Here is a 19,385-nt window from a genome sequence, read left to right as displayed (position 1 = left end):
AACTAGATTTGCTTTAATTGAATTTTTCCCTCCAATTCTCATCAGTGTAAATGATAGGGCAAACTGACTAGGTGACTTTAGCAAGGTCTTAGTTGAGGACAGATGACTTTCCAGCTTGATTGTCTTATGCTCTGTTTTGTACACAGACCTTCCAACTTATCTTCAGATGAGGTCTGGGAATGATTATTTCTGACATGCAGGGCCTCAGTTTGGTGCCAGTGAACTTTTTATTCTTGGTGATGAAGGAGCCTGTGAAGCAGATGGCAGAGCATAAATTCATGCTGTACTGTAAAAGAGCCACCTCCCCTCAGCTTTGTTTTTTTTTTTTTTTTTTTTCCATTTTCAGCCTACTATTGCAATGCCAGCATGACCTTCAGTGAATTCAGGAGCTGCTTGTTTGGGGAGTTAAGGTGAAATCGTAAACACTCAAATATTTAAATAAATAAATAAATCCCAAATAAATGTCAGGGATCATGCATCCGGTTCTCAAAACCCAATAGATTCTGCTTCAAAAGAATGGCCATTTTAACCTTTGTCTTGCTTTCCAGATCTAAGTAATTTCCCAGCTGATTATCTAAAATGATAGAAATCTAAAGTTCTTTTACTTCTGTTTTTAAATGAAGCAATTCTCAGGTGCTTACAGTGCAATTTCAGAACATCAGTATATACAATATAAGGTAGCAGCTTCTTTTTACCAGCCACCAGTTCAACTCTTTGCACTGCTTGGATGATATTTACGCTCAGTTTAATAGTTACAATTAACCAAAGACAACCTTGAATAGTAACAGAGAGGAAGCCGTGCTAGTCTGTACACTATCAAAACAAAAAGCAGTCAAGTAGCACTTTAAAGACTAGCAAAATAGTTTTAGGTGAGCTGTTGTGGGACAGACCCACATCTTCAATCTTGTTTACTATTGTGGCAGGGCCAGGGTGGAGGGCCCCCTCAGAGGGAGACCAAACAAACAGAGGGTCCTGGAGGACAATCACAGGCAGCTGGGTGGGAGATGACTCAGCCTAATTGGGGCCAGCTGACTCCATGACTGGGCTAATAGGAGGCCTTTAAAAACCCTTCACAGTGGGAAGGGTGAGCAGAGAGAGTGAGAGAGGCAGGTTGGAGAGAAGCAGAAGAAAGGAACAGGAATGCCAGAAACCGCAAAGGGAGAGTGAGGAGCTACAGCAGACTGAGAGCGGGATTCGTTACAGCTGCAGCCTGGAGAAGGTACCCCGGGGGAATTGTCTGGGAAAGTGGCCCAGGGAGAAGGGTTGCTGCACCAAGGGCTAAGGGAGCCAGCCCTTCCTGGTAGCAGTCACATAAGGTCCCTGGGCTGGAACCCAGCACAAGTGGGCAGAGGCCAGGATTTCCCCAGACCATCCCTCACTCCAGCGAGGGCAGCTGGGCCCTTAAGTGGATCCAGGGGATGAATAGAGGCCAGAGGCCCATGAATAAGATGGACTTTGTCACACTATCAATATTGCATATAGTTAGACTTTCTAACCTGTGCCTTTTGAGGATAGGGAAGAAAAGATGCATTTTTGATTTTGTGTATTGTTGCTTAAAGTGATGGATGAGCAGGTTATAAAAATGTTCCTTAAAAAGATTGATTAGAGAAGACTGTGGGATTATAATGACTAAATCAGAAAGGATAAAAGATCATTTGGTTTTTGAGAGAAGAGAAGCAGATGAGGCCAGCAATATATTAGAAAACACCAACAGACCAAAGTATTATGAAACCCTCTGGTGGTAGAAATTTATTGAATGCCAGGTACGCTTCCAAGCATGAAACATAGTTTAGTTGAAAATTAGTGAGTGAGTGAGAGAGAGAGGGAGAGATGATGATGATTTGGCATTTGACTTCCTTCATCTGTATTTCTCCCAAAAATAAACTCTATTTATAATATCATGCAAGCTAAGAAGATACGCATAGGCTGGTGAATAAACTCTGACATGATTGTGTAAAAACCGCAACAACACAATAAACATAGGTTCAGCCAGTCATATTACAGAGCAGTAGTTAAAGCAAAAGAATGAGTGTTTTTTTGATCAGCTCAAGGTTTGTAACCCAGAGTTCTAGGTTAGACAATAGTCAGTGGTGTGCATCCTGTGGCCCATCAGGATTCTGTGTGTGGCCCGTGAGACGTTGTTTACTGTTACCCAAGTGTAGGGTTGCCAGATACGACTAGTTTCTGTCAATGTAGTGGTTTTCCTATCAGTATTATTAAATAGACCTGCATGTATAGCAAGGGCACGTGAAGTGAGGTGCCTGCTGTGATTGCACACAACACTGACTATGAGAACTGTGTGTTCCCAGTGCATCCAATGAAAGCACAGCTATGTTTCAGTCATTGCGTCCTACATAGTCTAGGTGCAAAAAGTGCAGTTAGCAAAACTACTGTATCCTGGGAGACCATCTTGGTTATGACAATCCTGCAGTCCACCGAGATGAAAGAGGGAGTGGCCCACTCACCATCTTAAGTTGCCTATTGCTGCAAGAACTTCTCCCTTGCCTGTTCCTAGTGGTTTTTTAATACTGTCCCTGGTGGCACCTGTGTAAGCTTGACTTTAATAGCTGGTAGTGTTTCTGTGCCCTGTAATATTTACTCCATTAGAATGGTCTCACTTTTTCGTGCACATTTGAATAGACAAAGGATGGCATGTACTGAACAAAATCTCACACAATCGGTGTGACCCTAAGCACCCCTAATAACAAGCAGTCATGTAGCACCTTCTAGATTAATAAATTTATTAGGTCATGCGCTTTTGTGGATAAGATGCACTTCTTTGTATGATTAAGTGGGTCTTATTCATGAAAGCTCATGATCTAATTTTTTTAGTCTCTAAGGTGCTACATGACTGCATGTTGTTTCTGAAGCTACAGACTAATATGTCTACCCCTCTGGGACAGTGCACCCCTGTATTCACATCCTGCATATCATAATTTTTGTATGAAATGTGCATTTGTGGTGTATCATTCTAAAACTAATCTGGTCAATAATATCATGGTGACAGTATGTATCAGCTTGACATGTACAATAAACCCCCAACTCTCACATAGGTTGTGTTCCTGGTAACCATGTGTAAGTTGAATTTTGCACAAGCTGGGGGAGCTGGGAAACTGACCAGCGCTGCTGCACTGCTTAGGCTTCCAGGACTGGCAGGGAACTACAAACCAGGCGTCAGCCAGGCTCCTGGCTCCTAGGACTGGCAAGGAGCCACGAAATAGGTTGTCAGCCAGGCTCCTAGCTCCCTGGACTGGCAGGGAGCTGCAAACCAGGCAGTAGCCTGGCTCCCAGCTCCCCTCCTTGTGGGAGCTGGGAAACTGTCCAGCGCTACTGTGCTGGTGAGTTTCCTGGCTCCCAGGAGTGGTGGGGAGCTGGGAGCCACCTGGTTCCTGGCTCCCTGCCATTCACTATTTCAACATGCATTAATCCAAGTAATGTGCAAGTCAGAATTGCGTAAATAGGGGTTATACTCTGAAGTTATGAATTCCCTAGTATGGTGGTGTTAGCACACGTTCTAAACCCAGTAGCTCTTCTTCGGCAAAAGTTGCTATACAGACCTGTCCTGAATGGGAGAATGTGTGTTCATCTTAGCTTATAAAGTAGTAAAAAAAACAGCAGGGGTAGGAATGGCAGGAAACAGTGAAATTTGGATTTCAGCAAATGTGTGGCGGAAGAAAGAGCATGGCACTTCCTTCACTGCCAGACTCTGTTGCCTTCTTCACTGCCTGAATAAACTGTACTTTGAAGGGTAACCCCTAAGAAAAATCCACTTCAATGGACTGTGAAAGAAAGGGGTAGAGAACCACCAGATAACTTTGTAACCTAAAATGACAGATACCGGCTTCTTTGCGCATCTGAGCGAGATCCCAATGAAGGACAGGGTCAATTACCATCTTGCTGGAAGAGTTGGGAATGAGACAGGTCTTCTACAAACCCTTGAACCAAAAACTGTAAGATTAAGATTTAGACTTGTAGTGCATGTTTTCACTTTACTTGTAAACATTTGTAAAATTATCTCTTAAGATTTGAAGTGAATTTGTCTGTCGTCTTTTGTTAATAATGTTTTGTCTTTAATCTAAACTGATCCAGTGCTTTGTTTAAACTGAAATGTTTAGTAAGGCCAGCCGAGATAGCAAACTGTTCACTATTGATTCAACAGATCTATGAAATATGAACTGTCCAGTAGCAGGTCTATGACTGTCTCCTTCTTTGCTTATCTGTCTCTGTGGTCAGCATTCTCTGAGGCACAGCAGTCCTTTCTCTGTTCACCCATGCTTGTTGTGGGATTTCCTTTTTTAAACTTCCCCCTGTTCAGGCAAAGCAAGCCTTACAGGTATGCCTGGTTAGCAATGCAGAGCCCAGAAGAACTCATTAGCTTCCTCTGTTTTAGACCGAGGTTTTGCCCCTTCACACAGGCCAATGCCCATATGGCATGCCGCCACGACCATATTGGTTTTACTGGAGAATATCTTGCCACACATTGAGGAGCAGACCAACCTCTTTCATGTCTTAAAAAAAAAAAAAAAAAAAAAGGAGGAACTGATGTTCTCCAGTGGCTTTTCTGGCTAATGGGAAGTGGGTGTGGGCCCAAATGAACCAAAAAGTTTTGCAAGAATAAGCCTCCTACTTACAAGCAGTCTTCCTCTTTGTTGGGTAAGAAGTTTTCACCAGCACCTGCAATGACAAGAGATCACTTTGAAGCATTCCACCCTCTTCACTTGAATTGCAGACAACCTGCACATTGAGACTATATTTATATAGTAAAAATCTCTCAAACTCTTTGATATCCTGGCTACGTCTACACTAGCATTCCTCTTTCGAAAGAGGCATGCAAATGAGGGAAAATGCAAATTAGATGCACATTTACATATCTGGCACCTCATTTGCATATTCTTGTAAAAGAAGAAAAGCAAGTTTAGACATGACTTTTTCGAAAGTAAACCCCATTTTTGAAAGAACCCTTCTTCCTTTAAAAAATAGGAAGAATGATTCTTTCGAAGAGGGGGATTACTTTTGAAAGAGCCATGTCTACGCTGCTTTTCTTTCGAAAGAAGCTGTTTCAAAAGAAGAAATGTAAATCTGTGTCTCATTTACATTTTCTATTTCCTCATTTGCATGCCTCTTTTGAAAGAGAAATGCTAGCATAGATGTAGCACCTGAGTGCTGTGACACTGCCCAGAATGGCTGTCCCTAATAATGAGGGAATCTTAGAACCATCCAGAGAGCTGTGATCAACCCCAGTTACTCTTGCTCCCTTCTCTGAATGAACGTGTACAAAAACAGCGTGAGGTTATTCTTAAAGGCTTATATTCCCACCAAACCACAGGGTCCTTGATCATTTCTGCAATGAAAGAGAAATCAAAATTCACTGAAAGTTTTACTTAGGACAAGCACCCCCAAGATGTTACATATGTATGGGCAAAAAATATATTCATCGACCTCAACCAAACACTTTTTTCCAAGTACAGTTATCTCATGTGGAAAATAAAAAAGCTGAAGATACAGACTAACACAGCTGCCTGTTACTGTCTTGTGAGAGTCACCCCAGTCTTTTTGAATCATAGGACTGGAAGGGACCTCGAGAGGCCATCGAGTCCAGCCCCCTGCCCTCATGGCAGGACCAAGTACTGTCTAAACCATCCCTGACAGACATCCATCTAACCTGTTCTTAAATATCTCCAGTGATGGAGATTCCACAACCTCCCTTGGCAATTTATTCCACTGTTTGACCGCCCTGACAGTTAGGAACTTTTTCCTAATGTCCGACCTAAACCTCCCTTGCTGTAGTTTAAGCCTGTTGCCTCTTGTTCTATCCTCAGAGGCCAAGAAGAACAAGTTTTCTCCTTCTTCCTTATGACTCCCTTTTAGATACTTGAAAACCGCTATCATGTCCCCCACAGGACTGCAGGGATGAAATGGTGGGCAGGTCATTGTGGACACACGCGGCATGCAACCATGTATCCTTCTGATATAGCCTCAAGGTCACATCCTTCACTATGAAATAGTCCTTGTGGCTCCAATATCACACATACCATGTGATGCATAGGCTGTGATAGAGCACTTGGCCTTCAAGGGAATTGTTCTTGTCAACCAGAGGATTAAGTATTCTGTGTCTCATTGGACTCAAGGACTGCCCAGCGGTCCCTTGAAACAAGCACAATGGCTCTCTGTGGAATGTTACAAATATCAGACCCAGCAAAGGCATTTCTTATTTTCAGCAGCCAGCAAAGGAAAAAACTACATGGTCCAGGGACCTCTATCTTCCATCTCCTGAATCAGCCTGCTTCCCCTTGAGGCGGCAGATTCAGCAGCGCGTTGAGAACGACAATGGAGTAATCTTGAGTGTCCCTGTGAAGGGATGTACAAATCCCAAATTGTGCCTGAAGGGGTTAAAAAAGGCAATATTTGGCCCAGGTATCTTCCTCTCCTTTGGGAATGTTCTGACTACAGGAGTGGTCTAAAGGAACTCAAAAGTCAGGCAGAGGTTGATGAATAGGCTGCAGGTGGGTAAATCCTTCTCCAGAAAGCCAGACAGAAGTCTGAATCTGCTGGGGGAATCACAGAATGGGTAAGGATCCGAGGCAATACTTTCTCTGGACACAAACATGTTCTCTAGAGCTATGCTCATGTGGGATTGTCTTGTGTATGTCTGCACTGCAACTAAATGCCTGCAACTAGCCTTTGTCGGCTGACTCAGGCTCACAGGACAACAGCTATGGGACTGTAAAATTGCAGTGTAGACAGTCCAGGTTCAGGCTCTGGGACTGATCCTGTGAGATGAGAGTTGCAGAATCCAGGCTGCAGCCAAAGCCTGAATGTCTGCACCGCAATTTTAAAGCTGTGTAGTCAGCCATGGGTTTTCCTTGTATTGTAAACCTAATCTCAGTTAAATTATTGACTGTGTGGAGTAAAGCATGTACAGACGGAGCCATCCATTAGGGGAGGATGTATTAATGAGATTCTCTATGTCCTAGTAAGGAAGAGAGGCTGGAAGATGATAAAATATAGGTAGGATCTGATGAGAAACAGTCGAACAAAAGAGCTTATATTTGACTCTGCCTTTCCCTAGGTCGTACACACTGTTTTCTGCAAACTACATCATATAGGCCCCTGTGGAGCTGAGCTCCATGCTATGTAAGGTATTGCACGCCTGTCACCTGCTGTAGGAATCATCCCCACACTTCTGCAGAACGCTCTTTGGGCCATGGATGATCTCCCATGTTGTAGCTGCATGGTGCCTAGAACAATGGAGTCCCATTATTAAAAATTATAAAAATAATTAATACATGGCAACATTGGGTTCTCTCTTAACACAAGCAGAAACTAACTCAATAAAATGTTAGCTTATCTCAAGAAATGAGAGAATTTTCTAGCTTAGAAAGAAATTGAAACTAGTTTGTAGAAAGGTATGCCCAGATTGATATAATTCTGTACAAATTACTGGATTCAAAATAACAAAGGGGGAGGAATGCAAATTACAAAAGTATTCAAAAAAGGTCAGTGGTAGACAGAAAATATGAAAATTAAACTACATCAAAAATCTTTCCAAGTATGTAGTTCAAAGCAAGGGTAAAGTATCAGTGTGGCTATTCATGTGCTTGAATACTTGCGATCATATCAGTCTGCCAATTTGTTTTCCAAAGCATCTTGGGATAGAAAATAAACATTTGCATAATTATATATCTTTGGGCTACTTCTATGTTTTCTGCATAGGAAAAACCACCAAATAAAGATTAATTTGTTTAAAATGTTTATCTGATAAAGTTAGGTTGGTTATCCAATGAAAATGTCCTCTCAATGCCATAGTTATCTTTACTTGAAATACACAGTATAATGCATATGCTGGATCCATAAACTAGAAATAATTCACTGAAAATGTAATGTGGTGTCTTTGGGTTTGAGTGTTTGTCATTACATATGCATTTTCTATTTAAATTAGGGTCTGAATTTGTTAAGTAAAACAACATAGGGTGTTCTTTGGTTCTCTTTATGTAGTCTTAACATCACTTTTTAAAACCAAAAAGACTTAAAGGTCAGATTCAGACTGATTCATACTCAGGCAACTACCACTCTAACAAATTAGGTTAAAAGCTGTGAGGTGAGGCTGAGGATTTGGGCTTATTTAGTTTTCAGAAGAGAAGAGTGAGGAGCAATTTGATAAGACTTCAGCTTCCTGAAAGGGTGCTCTAAAGGGGCTCTTCTCATAAGTAGGGATGGAAGGCAGAACAAGGAGCAATGGTCTCAAGTCACAGAGTGGAAGGTGGAGGATGGATAGTACGAAAAATTATTTCACCAGGATGATGCATGGGAATGTGTTACCTAGAGAAGTGGTGGAATCTCCATCTCTAGAGATTTTTAAGTCCCGGCTTGACAACATCCTGGCTGGGATGATTTAGTTGGGGTTGATCCTGCTTTAGGCAGGGGCTAGACTCAATGACCTCCTGAGGCCCCTTCCAACCCTAGAATTCTATGAAAACTGGAGTAGGAGTGGGTAGAAATTTTTATAGAATTTGGCTATTCTAGCATCGTTCCTCTTGGAATACTGCATGGGTGCAAATCATAGGCTAAAACTTGCAAACCTCAGTGACTAAAAATGTCCTGTTGAGGCTTGCAGGCTTAGGCTTCCTTCAACAACAGAAGTAAATAGTTTGTCATTTTGTGGATGTCTCTGATGTTATCCAATTACAATCTGAGTCATTTAGAACAAAACAATCTGACTTGTCAGAAAGAAATGTGTTAGCTCCAGTATGTTGTTTATCTTTTCTTGATGACCGTCTGACTTTCTTTCAGGTAAAATGTAATCTTTTTGTTATTTATTGAGTGATATCAACCTTCTGTACTTTTCTGTTTAGCTGATAAACTTAGAAGGAAACTAGAAGAGCTGGAGCGAGAGAAGAATAATTTAAAATTTCAGCTTCCTTCAAGGCATCCTTCAATTATCAGCTTCTTGGACAGATTCAGTGCACAAGTTCAAGCAGGATTGTACTGGGCTGCGGATCAGTAAGTTCACTGGAGCCATATGTTGTGGACCTATATTTCTCTGTGTGTGTGTGTGTGTGTGTGTGTGTGTTTTATAGCTAGATTTTATTTTTTAAATAAAGATGAATGCTTTGGCGGCAGTGATATTTACTATTTGTGAATATAATAATGCAGTCCCATATTTGACATTTTCCCTTTTCTCTAGCTTTTTGCAGTAAATATAACTTTTACTACTGATTTCAATGCAAACAGGCTTGAATTCTAGCATAGCAACTTACACATACAGTAGCAAGGCAAAATCTGAGCTACGTCCCCTTTTGGAACAAAACCCAGTTCATGTTTGGGGAGATGTGTGTAAACCACTTCTGCCCTGGATTCTTCTGCCAGTTTTGGAAGCATTTTTATTCATTTTTGATTAAGGACTAGCAATATTCTGAGCACTGTGTAGTTCACAAAAATAGTCTCCGGTCCTAGAGCTGACACCTTGCAAGACAGAGAGAATCTGAGATTCCCCCGATGACCCTGGGACAGTAGTTAATTTACTAGATATTTTTATGTGTTTTCTAAGTTACTTTCCTGTTATACTATTGGGTGGCTTTATTACAAATACAGAGGTTCTTTTGTAGGCTTTTATTAGCTATGGGGGAAATCTTGATTTCTAATGGTTCACGTTGATAAACACTTTCATGTGATATTTGATCTATGCATACTTGTGTTGACTTATATGAGCATTAGTGAGGTCCCATTGTCTATATATTACATCTAAACAACCATGATATTCAGGTTTTTTAGAAGTTTTTGGTTTAATCCATGTTTAGTGTGTATATAAAGTAATGCAACAAAACAAAGTCTAGGGTACAGGATGCTTAAATGCTCTTTCAAAAGATACCTCTCGTAGTAATGTTTCAAGATACGCTATCACTTTGAATTATTGGAAACTAATTTTAAGAAATTTATTTTCTAATGGGCCATCCTTTAAATTGTGTGTTCTGATAACTTAAAGAAAAGTGTTCATAAGAGCTTTCCTGTTTCCCTGCAAAAGACTAGAAACATCTTTTGTGCGGGTCTGAGAGCAACAGTACCAGCCATGGTGAGACCCAGTTCTTGTTTCTGACACGTGTTTCTGTGCACACTATTCTCTGCTTAATTTGAGAGGGAGATGCGTAATTTGAGAGGTCCTACCACAGCACACACACAGAGGCAGAGAAGAAGAAAAGAGCATCAAAAACTGCTCTGCTCCCCTCCAACAGCTACCATCACCTGCCCCTTCTGTGATAAGACCTGCTGCTCCAGAATGTCTGATTAGACACCAGCAGATTCGCAAATGGGGTGACATGAAGATGTCCTGCTCATTAGAGTGACCAGCAAGAAGAAGATTGTTTGCTGTCTTTTAAAATTCAGTGAGGCTGTTGCCTTGATTGTGAAACATCCTTTTTTCATTTGACTTTTTGCTGTTAGCGTGTATGCTCTCCATTAGGCTCTCCAAGAAGACATTTAAAAATATTTTAGGCACATTAATGTTTTAAATAGAACTAGCTGGAAAAAAAATCTGTGAAAAATGTTTGTTTTGAGACTTGGTTTTGTTCCACAATTGAATAAAATAAGTCTTTTGAATCTTCCATGGGAAAAAAGAGTGTAGGAGGTAGGGGGGAGAGAGAGGGAGAGAGAAACTCCTGCAACACAGAATAGCCAACAGCCTGGTGGTTAGGGCACTCATCTGAGATGTGGGAGAACCAGGTCCCAGGTAAGGTGCCCTAATCATCAGACTCTTCGTCTTTTCTGGGGTCCATTGGTCTATCTGGTTTTGAGAAGAAATTCCAAGCTGTGTCAGAGAGAACTTTTCCATGAAAATTTCGTCAGAATTAATATATTTCTCTGAAAAAATGTGGCTTTGAGACATTTGTATTTTCTGAAGTAAGATTTTTATTAATAAAAGCCTGTGTGGCATGAGCTTTGTTACTTATAGGACCCAAGAACAGGTTAGCATATCAAGAGGAAATGTGATTTCCAAGCTGATGGTGACACTTCAAGCATAATCCTTGTTACAGTGTCATGTTTGTAGATGCGTCACCATCCAGTCAGAAACTTTTGCCGTTCTGCGAGCTGTATGAAATGTCGGTTAGCTAAAACAATAGAACCTCAGAGTTTATGGGAATCCTGTATAGTTCTTTAATCGGTGTAAAGAACATACACATTAGTGATCTAGTACAGGGACCAGCAACCTTGGACAGGTGACCCATTGGGGAAATCTCTTGGTAGCCTGCAAGACATTTTGTTTTATACTGTCTGTCTACAGGCATGCCCCTTTCTCTTTCCCCACACCTCCCAGTCACTGTGGTTCACCATTCCTGGCCAATGGGAGCAGGGGAAAGCAGTGTGGGGCTCAGGGAAATGCTGGCCACTGTTTCCAGTTCTGTCCAGTTCTGGGTGCTACGTTTCAGGAAAGATGTGGACGAATTGGAGAAAGGTCAGAAAAGTGCAATAAAAATGATCAAGTGTTTAGAAAACATGACTTATGAGGGAAGACTGAAAGAATTTGGTTTTTTTTCATCTGGAAAAGAGGAGACTGAAGGAGGACATGATGCTGGTTTTTAAATATCTAAAAGGTTGTTACAAGCAGGAGGGTTAAAAATTATTCAAGATTAAGAAAAGAAAAATTTGAACTGAGCACATAATTTGAACTAGGACTTCTTACCTTAGTCAAAAGGGTTATAGAAGGGGGAAACCAAACAGTAGGGCCAGTTGTCAGAGGCCAGGAGACCCCCCACTTACCACTGATAAGTAAAAAGCTATAAACATTGAAGACTGAACACGAGGAAGAACTGGACCCAAGGTATGCGGCTGCTTAGCTTTTGCAAGAGGTGACTAGGACAAATATTAGGGTAAGACTTTATGGAGTTTTGCATATATACAAAACAAGTTGCTTAGTATATTAGAATAAGAGGGTATGTTTTATTTGGGCTTAGTAACTTACTTTGGTCTGATTTCACTTGGAATTGCTTAATCTTACTTTTATATTTGATAAAAACACTTTAGCTTATTATCAAGCCCAACGTAAATATTTGTTACTGCAGAGGGGAGAGGGAGTGGAGAAGAAACACCATGCAGCTCTCTCTTTCATTGATAGAGGGAGAACTTACAAGCTTTGTCTGTGTAAAACTTTTATTCAGAAAAATATGGACTTTTTTGGGTTGGGGGTGGGGGGGTTGCATTCTTACGTGCTGCTAATGGCCTTACAGCTGAGCCCTCCTGGAGCTGAGCTGGTACAGTGATGGCGTTGCTCTGCTGGTGGGCTTTCACCCTAATTCCGTGCCTTGGCTAGGGGAGACCAGATTTTCTGCACCAGCAGGACAGGGTGGTGGAGAGCCTCAGGAAGGTGGGCATCAATGACTTGATCAGCACACTAGGTGATCACCCCAAGGTGACTTCTGTGATCCAATCCATCACAATACATAAGAAGCAAATTCTAGTGAACATGCAGAACTATTTAGTTTCTCTTCCAGTAATCTGTGAAGTCCCAGAACCAGTCCATATCTAGTTCTGTCATGGCCAGTTCTTGTGTCTCACTCTCCTAAGGTAACGATATGAAGTTGGGGTGATGTACTAGTTAGTGTCATCTAACATGGCATAAAATCATCTTTTTCATCAGCAGGCTTACCCCAAGAGAAGCGTACCCTGCCCCCATCTTCACACTGAAAATAGCAGCTATCAGTTGTGGAGAATCAACTGGTTGAATCAGTAATATAGAATTTTGCCCTTGGGGACAAAAGCAGAGCAACACCAGTGTGCCTATTTGGTGTATTGTGGGGAAGCAACAATCAAAGAGTCTGACGCACTACGAATCAGAGCTGTGCTCGTGGTGTTCAAATTCCAACTTGAGTGCTGCATAGATCAGCTTTCCACCTTTAGTTCTTTAGTCCTGCGGGGCTGTGCTTAGGCATACACAGAATGTATAACTGTGTAGAACACCACTGTGTCCCAAATTAATTAGTTCCCCATGCTGCATAGGGCTAATGTGGGCCAAGGACAGTGCTGGCTCAAGCAACCTCAATCCCCCATCTCCCAGCCCCTTCTCCAGGTTCTTGTGACCCAGCCATCTGGCCCTCACTACACTTCCTGGCCATGAAGGCCTAATCCCCCAGTCCCTGGACTTCTGCTCCACCACCCAGCCCTGGTGACCTAGTCTTTCAGCCCTCCGACCTTTGCTCTGCCTGGCAGCCCAATCCCCTGGTCCCCTGCTCTGCCTCCCACCTCCAGTGGGCCAATCTCTTGGGCCCTGCCCCCACTCCACCTCTCAAACCCAGTGGCCCCATACCCCAGCTCTCTCCTCTGCCACCTGGCCCCAATGTCCGAATCCTTCAGCCATCTGGCCCTGCTCTGCTCCTTGGCCCTGGTGACTGAATCCAACAGCCTTCTGCTCCACCTCTCAGTTAGTAGCAGCCCAAACCGTCAGCCTCCTGTGCCCCCACTCCATCTCCCGGCCTGGCAGCCACATCCCCTAATCCCTGGCTCCGCCTTCAAGCCCAGTGGCTGAATCCCCCAACCTTCCATCCCCTGTCAGACAGCTCCCTGGTTCTGGTGGCCCTAATCCCTTGGCCTCCTGTTCCACCTACTGGCACATGCAGTCCCATTCTCCTGGCCCACATCTCTGGCAGGCCGCACCATTCCCCCTTATGACTGTCCTCCCACAGCTCCTGCCCTCAGTCACTGAGCACAGCACCCCTTCCTCACACCCACAGAGTTGCTACCCTGCTCCCTGGAGGGGGTTGGAGATGCAGGTGCTGAGGCTACGTAGGGTATCAGAATTCATAAGGAGGGCCCTACAGCCAGGAGAGTCTCTTTTTTCTAATGATATTTAACAATAAAGGTTCTGTGACCCCATTCACAGATACTGATGTTATTGGTCAAGTATATTTACCATTCTTATATCAGATGCTTCTCTCTGTTTCTGGTATATGGAGGCTAGAAGCAGCTGTAAGTTGCAAATGATGCTGTTGAAATTTTGTGCCTTTTTCTTTCGCACATCAAACATAAAAATGTTTTACAGGAGTAACTTGTCTAGCCTCCCACTTGATCTGGGCTTGGGTCCTGTGCTAGGAACAAAGATCCTTGTGGCTTGGTGCACCAGTGGTGGAATTGTATTGTACAGTGTGTTGTAGAAGCCTCTGAAAGACAAGATCAGAAATGGTCCCAGAGGGGTAGCCAAGTTAGTCTGTAGTTTCACAAGTAACAAGCAGTCCTGTAGCACCATAAAATCTAACACGTTTATTAGGTTCTGAACTTACCTATGCAAGCTCATGACCTAATACATTTGTTAATCTTTAAGTAGTAACAGAGAGGGAGCCGTGCTAGTCTATATACTATCAAAACAAAAAAGCAGTCCAGTAGCACTTTAAACACTAAGAAAATAATTGTTACGTTAGTCTTTAAAGTGCTACTGGACCCCTTTTTTGCTGTAATCTTTAAGGTGCTACAGGACTGCTTGTTGTTTGTGAAGATCACAGATTGGTATTGGAGACTGTAAAGGTCCTAAACGGACATCCATTCGAGTGACTTCTGCCAGTTGAAGATGAAAATGGAGCATACAGTCAGGATTTTAGTGCCCGATTTAAGCAGCGGCACGAGCATTCTTGTGGAACGGGTCCCCAACAAAGCGTAAACAGCTTACCTGAAAAATGAATCCCTCCAAAACCAAACTGATGACAGTAGAGGAAGTGATTCTTTTAGTCAAATAATTTCAGAATGGTAAAGCATTTTGTTGTGAAAATATTTCATCAGAACTGCTAAAAGGTGGCAGCTTGGCTTTAGCTCACTGGCTTTGTAGAGTTGTCTTTAAAAAGTTTGGGAAACTGGGCACATGCTAGAAGAATGGAAAAGGGGCTTCGTCATCACCACCACCCATCATGGTCATCACCATAAAATATGAGGGACATCAGTTTGTTCAAATTACATGGAAATAATACTGCTCTTAGCCCGGGGGAAGGTGTTTATGGTGTTGCTGTTGAACCAATTGATGTATTGTCTCAGCCTAAAAAAGAGACAACCATTGTGGTTTCTGTACAGGTCAATCCAAAATCCATGCTGTGCAAAATGTTAGTGAAAAATGAATAGAGTGACAAAAGCAAGTTAACATGGTGTTTTTAGACTTCGCAGCTGCTTTTGACTTAGTGCATTGATCAGTACTATAATGTCAGTCTGTTTTTCATCAGGATTTGATGTGCCTAAGGGAGAAAATTTTAGCTGCGTGTGGATCTACAGTTATATTTTTGATGGTTTCAGTTAAAAAAAACAAAACTTAAATGGGTGAGTAGTCAGTTGACAGCTGGATGTTCTATATTTGAAGAAGTTATACATCACGTTAGTCTTACGTCTATTGCATTTCAGTGTCTTCAAAGGCTTTGGTTGGGCAGGAGAATGTATGGGTGGCAAGGTACAGTAGTTCATGTGATAGTGATGATAACTCTGCCAAATGCAGCAGAAATAAAGCCATTAAAACAGCTGGGAAAGAGGCTGGTTTTGGTTTGTCACAAACAAGGAAACATTTGTACAAATTTGACAAGATCTGGTTTTGCACCCGTTTAGAACAAGACAACTGCATAAGCGAGGTTATCCCCATCGTGCGGAATAAGTTGTGCTTGTAAAGAAGGAAGTTGAGCACTAGGCTGACTATGAATGAAGCTGGAAAATGAATTTCTGAGGGATGCAAGTCCAAAATCTCCTATGCTGCTTATTGCTGAAGGGAGATTTACAAGAAGCCGTTCAAGAATGAAGTCCAGTCTACACGCAATTATGGCAGCAGAAGACCCATGTGAATTTGCTGTTGCATCTAAAATGTGTCTCCAAAATGGATATGATTTCCCTTTTGTGTGCTCAGGGTACACGTTTATGCACATGGGCAATAATCGTGGCCAAAGATATTGTACAGTATATGTGCTGTGTACAACAGATATCTATGTTAATTCTTTGGGCTAATCTTAGAAAATCACGTTTGAAAGATTGTCCTTGATAGATGTGTGTGTTTGGAAGTGCAGTTTTTCAGTGAGATATTAAAAATGCACCTGTAATATTTATAGAAAACCCTATATATATATTTTAATTTATATATATATATAATATTTATCGAAAACCCTATATATATATTTATTTATAAAATATAAAAATGTAAATATATAAAATGAACCTGCAGCTAATGCATACGTTGTCTTATGTATTCCCCTGTATTTGTACAAGCAAATGAATAATGGCATTTCTCTGTCCATTTATGCTAAATGGACAGAGAAATGCCATTATTCATTTGCTTGTACAAATACAGGGGAATACATAAGACAACGTATGCATTAGCTGCAGGTTCATTTTATATATTTACATTTTATATATATGCATTTTATATATATATGCATTTTATATATATGCACAACATACATTTTACATATATGCATAAATGGACAGAGAAATGCCATTATTCATTTGCTTGTACAAATACAGGGGAATACATAAGACAACGTATGCATTAGCTGCAGGTTCATTTTATATATTTACATTTTATATGCATAAATGGACAGAGAAATGCCATTATTCATTTGCTTGTACAAATACAGGGGAATACATAAGACAATGTATGCATTAGCTGCAGGTTCATTTTGAGAGGCCCGTTATACATATGGTATGTAATATACTGTAACTGCGTCTTTAGGTCTCAGTTATGCAAACATTTATTACTGAGCATAGTGCTTACTACTGTGAAGAATGAAATTGAAAAGTCTTCTGTGTACGAGAGGGCTAAAGTTGGATCACATAGCTAAGAGGCCAGCTGATCTCTAGTGTGGTTTCCAAAAGCAGGTAGAAGCATCAGAAACTGCCTTCATTTTTGAAGATTCTTCTCAGTGGGTGGTGGGAAATTACCTTCCTTAGTTTGCCTCCAGTAATTCATCTAAGACAGTGATGCATGGATATGCCTAAAAAATGAAATATCTGACAAAAGGAAGCCTCCAAGCTGTACAAGTCTTCCTCTTTCCTTCTGGAGATGCTGTGAAAACAGTTAGTATTTGATAAAATATGGGGAATATATAAAGAAAAAAGTTTTCTAATTTCCTAAATATTTTTTTAAAGATTCAGATACTCTATTTTGATGATTGGACATCACAATGCCTTGGGTGACACAGTAAATTTCCTTTTAATCTTCCGGAATTGAATACCTAATAGGAACATTAAATATAAATGTTTGTCATTTTTAAAGGCCTGGAGGTAAAGAAGCACAGCTTTGGCAAAAAAATGAACAAAAGCTTTTGAGTCCTGCTTATCAAAAGAGGATACAGATTTCAACCACAAAAAGAGACCAGCTTCTTCAAGAAAAGCAATGGGTGCAGGTAAGAACAAAAGTAAATATGTTGCAAAAACCACTGGGGAGCAGGGGAAATATAGCTTATAGGCATTCATGCTGAATTAAACAAACTAATAGTATAGTGTACTGCTTCCATGTGGCGCAGAGAGACTTGGTTGTAGTCCAGCTGTTTATCTCAGTAATGACTGGATGCGGGAGTGTGAATCTCATTACAGACAAGCAGGAGTTTAAGGTTCAGTTGGTCACATGCAAGCTTGAGCTTTTCTTATTATTTTTTAAGCATGCTCTTTATGTTCACAGGTCTAATTTGCCTTCTCTATATGCTTCGCTGTTCTTTAGAAGTTTTTATTTGAAGACAAAAAGAGTTTTGAAAAATACAATGTCCTGTTTACTTATGTTCAGATTAGATTATCAGTATATCATTTGCCAGCTTTTGTTCGTGAAAGATGAGACGTACATTTTGTAGGGACACAGTGAATGTCATTAAAAAGCCAGCATTTGCCAACAGTAACTGTAAACTGATACTTCGGAGTATCCTGGTCTCCTCCATTAGGAAGTATCTGTGTGGAAATGGTTACAAATGTTAACTGTTTAAATGATTGCTACTGTAATGTTTGTTTAAAAATAATTGTAAACTCTTCAGCTGTAGCTTAGATCGTTTTCTGCACATCTCTATCATTCATAAGGCTCTATTCTTTATTTCCTACAAATGAAACCCTCTTTGCTTTAATAGTCCTTATCAATTTAAATTAATGCAGCAGAGAATGAATTATCCTGGAGAGCTAACAAAAGACACCCATTCCTAATCTTTTCTTTACTTTAGCTTTGTGTAAAAGTGATGGATCCTGGGCATCAGTAGGTGGGATTGAACCTCAGACCGTAGGGGCTAAATCCATGTGCCCCTACCTCATGAGTTAAAAGCCAGCTGGCTGGCTCTCCGCTAAGGCTGTAGAACAGACTCCATTCTCCCTTGTCAGTGGTCTCAGTGCCGCTGGGTTACATTTCCCTCAGCTGAGCAAGTGCATCCCACTCTTCAGAGATCTTTTGGCAGCTCATTCTGGATGAGTCTCCAGTCCATAAAGTTGACAGACCCTGGTTGTCAGTAGGTGGGATCAGTGCCATAACTAGCTAATTTTGCATCTGAGGCAAGTACATAAATTGTGTCCCCTTATATATATTCATAGTAGTTATTTTGTAGAAAAAGGGAAAATACATAAATAAGGATAATAGCAACACACTGCTTATGCTGGCTGGGGTTAGAGCTGGGGGTGCCCGACTCTGAGGAAGGGGGAGGACATTGTCCTTTAGAAGCATGCTGAAAATCAGGCAACCCTAGAGTGGCGTAGCCTCCCACACAGCTGCCAGGGATCACCAAGGGGAAAGGTGCCACTCAGAGGCACCCAGTACAGCCACAGGGCAGCCAGGAGGCCTCCATGCGCCTTGTGGGTAGACTTGTTTAGGTGGCTAATACTGGCCTGTTCTCCCCCAGAGAGTGCGGAGTGGGCAGTAAATGCACCCTGCCTGGAGGCCAGGAGCCCTGCAGGTCTGCTCCCTTACACGTGCACTGGACATGGCAGGTGGGGTGGGAGGCCCAGGCAGAGCAGCACCATAAGGGTGGGAAGGTGCTGGGTGTAGACGTGAAGGTCAGAAGGGACAGGAGGCCATTACCACCCTATACTTGGCCCTACGGGGGGTGGATCTCCGTGGTCAAACCTGCAAACTCTTCCTAATACCTCAGCCTTCCTGGGTTTGCTGGGGGCACAGCAGGTCCACCACACAGTTTCCCCAATTTCCCCCCTCTTGGTGGGGCCCATGCCCCTAGTGGCTACTCGTGGTGGGCTGTGGCAGGGCTGTGCAGAAAGTCGGGCAGGCACTCCCTGGGGGGAACAGGCTGGTAGTGTCTACTTAAATGAGGCTACCCAAGAGGCGCATGGAGGCTCCCAGCTGCGGCTGTCCTGGGCAACTCTGAGTGGTGTTTCAGCCACCAGGGGTCCCCGGCAGCCACATGGGAGACGAGGCCACTTTAGTGTCACCGGATTGCCAGAATGCTTATGAGGGACAATGC

The 19,385-nt window shown here is 42.0% G+C and overlaps 1 protein-coding gene across 1 annotated transcript in view; it reads left to right on the top strand.

Moving 5' to 3' along the window:
- The window catches only part of DISC1 (DISC1 scaffold protein), a 381,004-nt gene that overhangs the window by 82,389 nt on the left and 279,230 nt on the right, over window positions 1-19,385 (top strand). Inside the window, exons 3-4 of the mRNA XM_074990175.1 lie at window positions 8,853-9,000; window positions 17,216-17,345. Of these exons, the coding sequence (XP_074846276.1) occupies window positions 8,853-9,000; window positions 17,216-17,345 (278 nt within the window). The remainder of the gene's footprint in view (window positions 1-8,852; window positions 9,001-17,215; window positions 17,346-19,385) is intronic.

Source organism: Carettochelys insculpta, chromosome 3 (assembly GCF_033958435.1).
Source record: "Carettochelys insculpta isolate YL-2023 chromosome 3, ASM3395843v1, whole genome shotgun sequence".
In the NCBI taxonomy this organism is placed as follows: domain Eukaryota; kingdom Metazoa; phylum Chordata; order Testudines; family Carettochelyidae; genus Carettochelys; species Carettochelys insculpta.
Note: the sequence above shows the minus strand (reverse complement) of the source record. Positions and strands in the feature narration are given on the sequence as shown.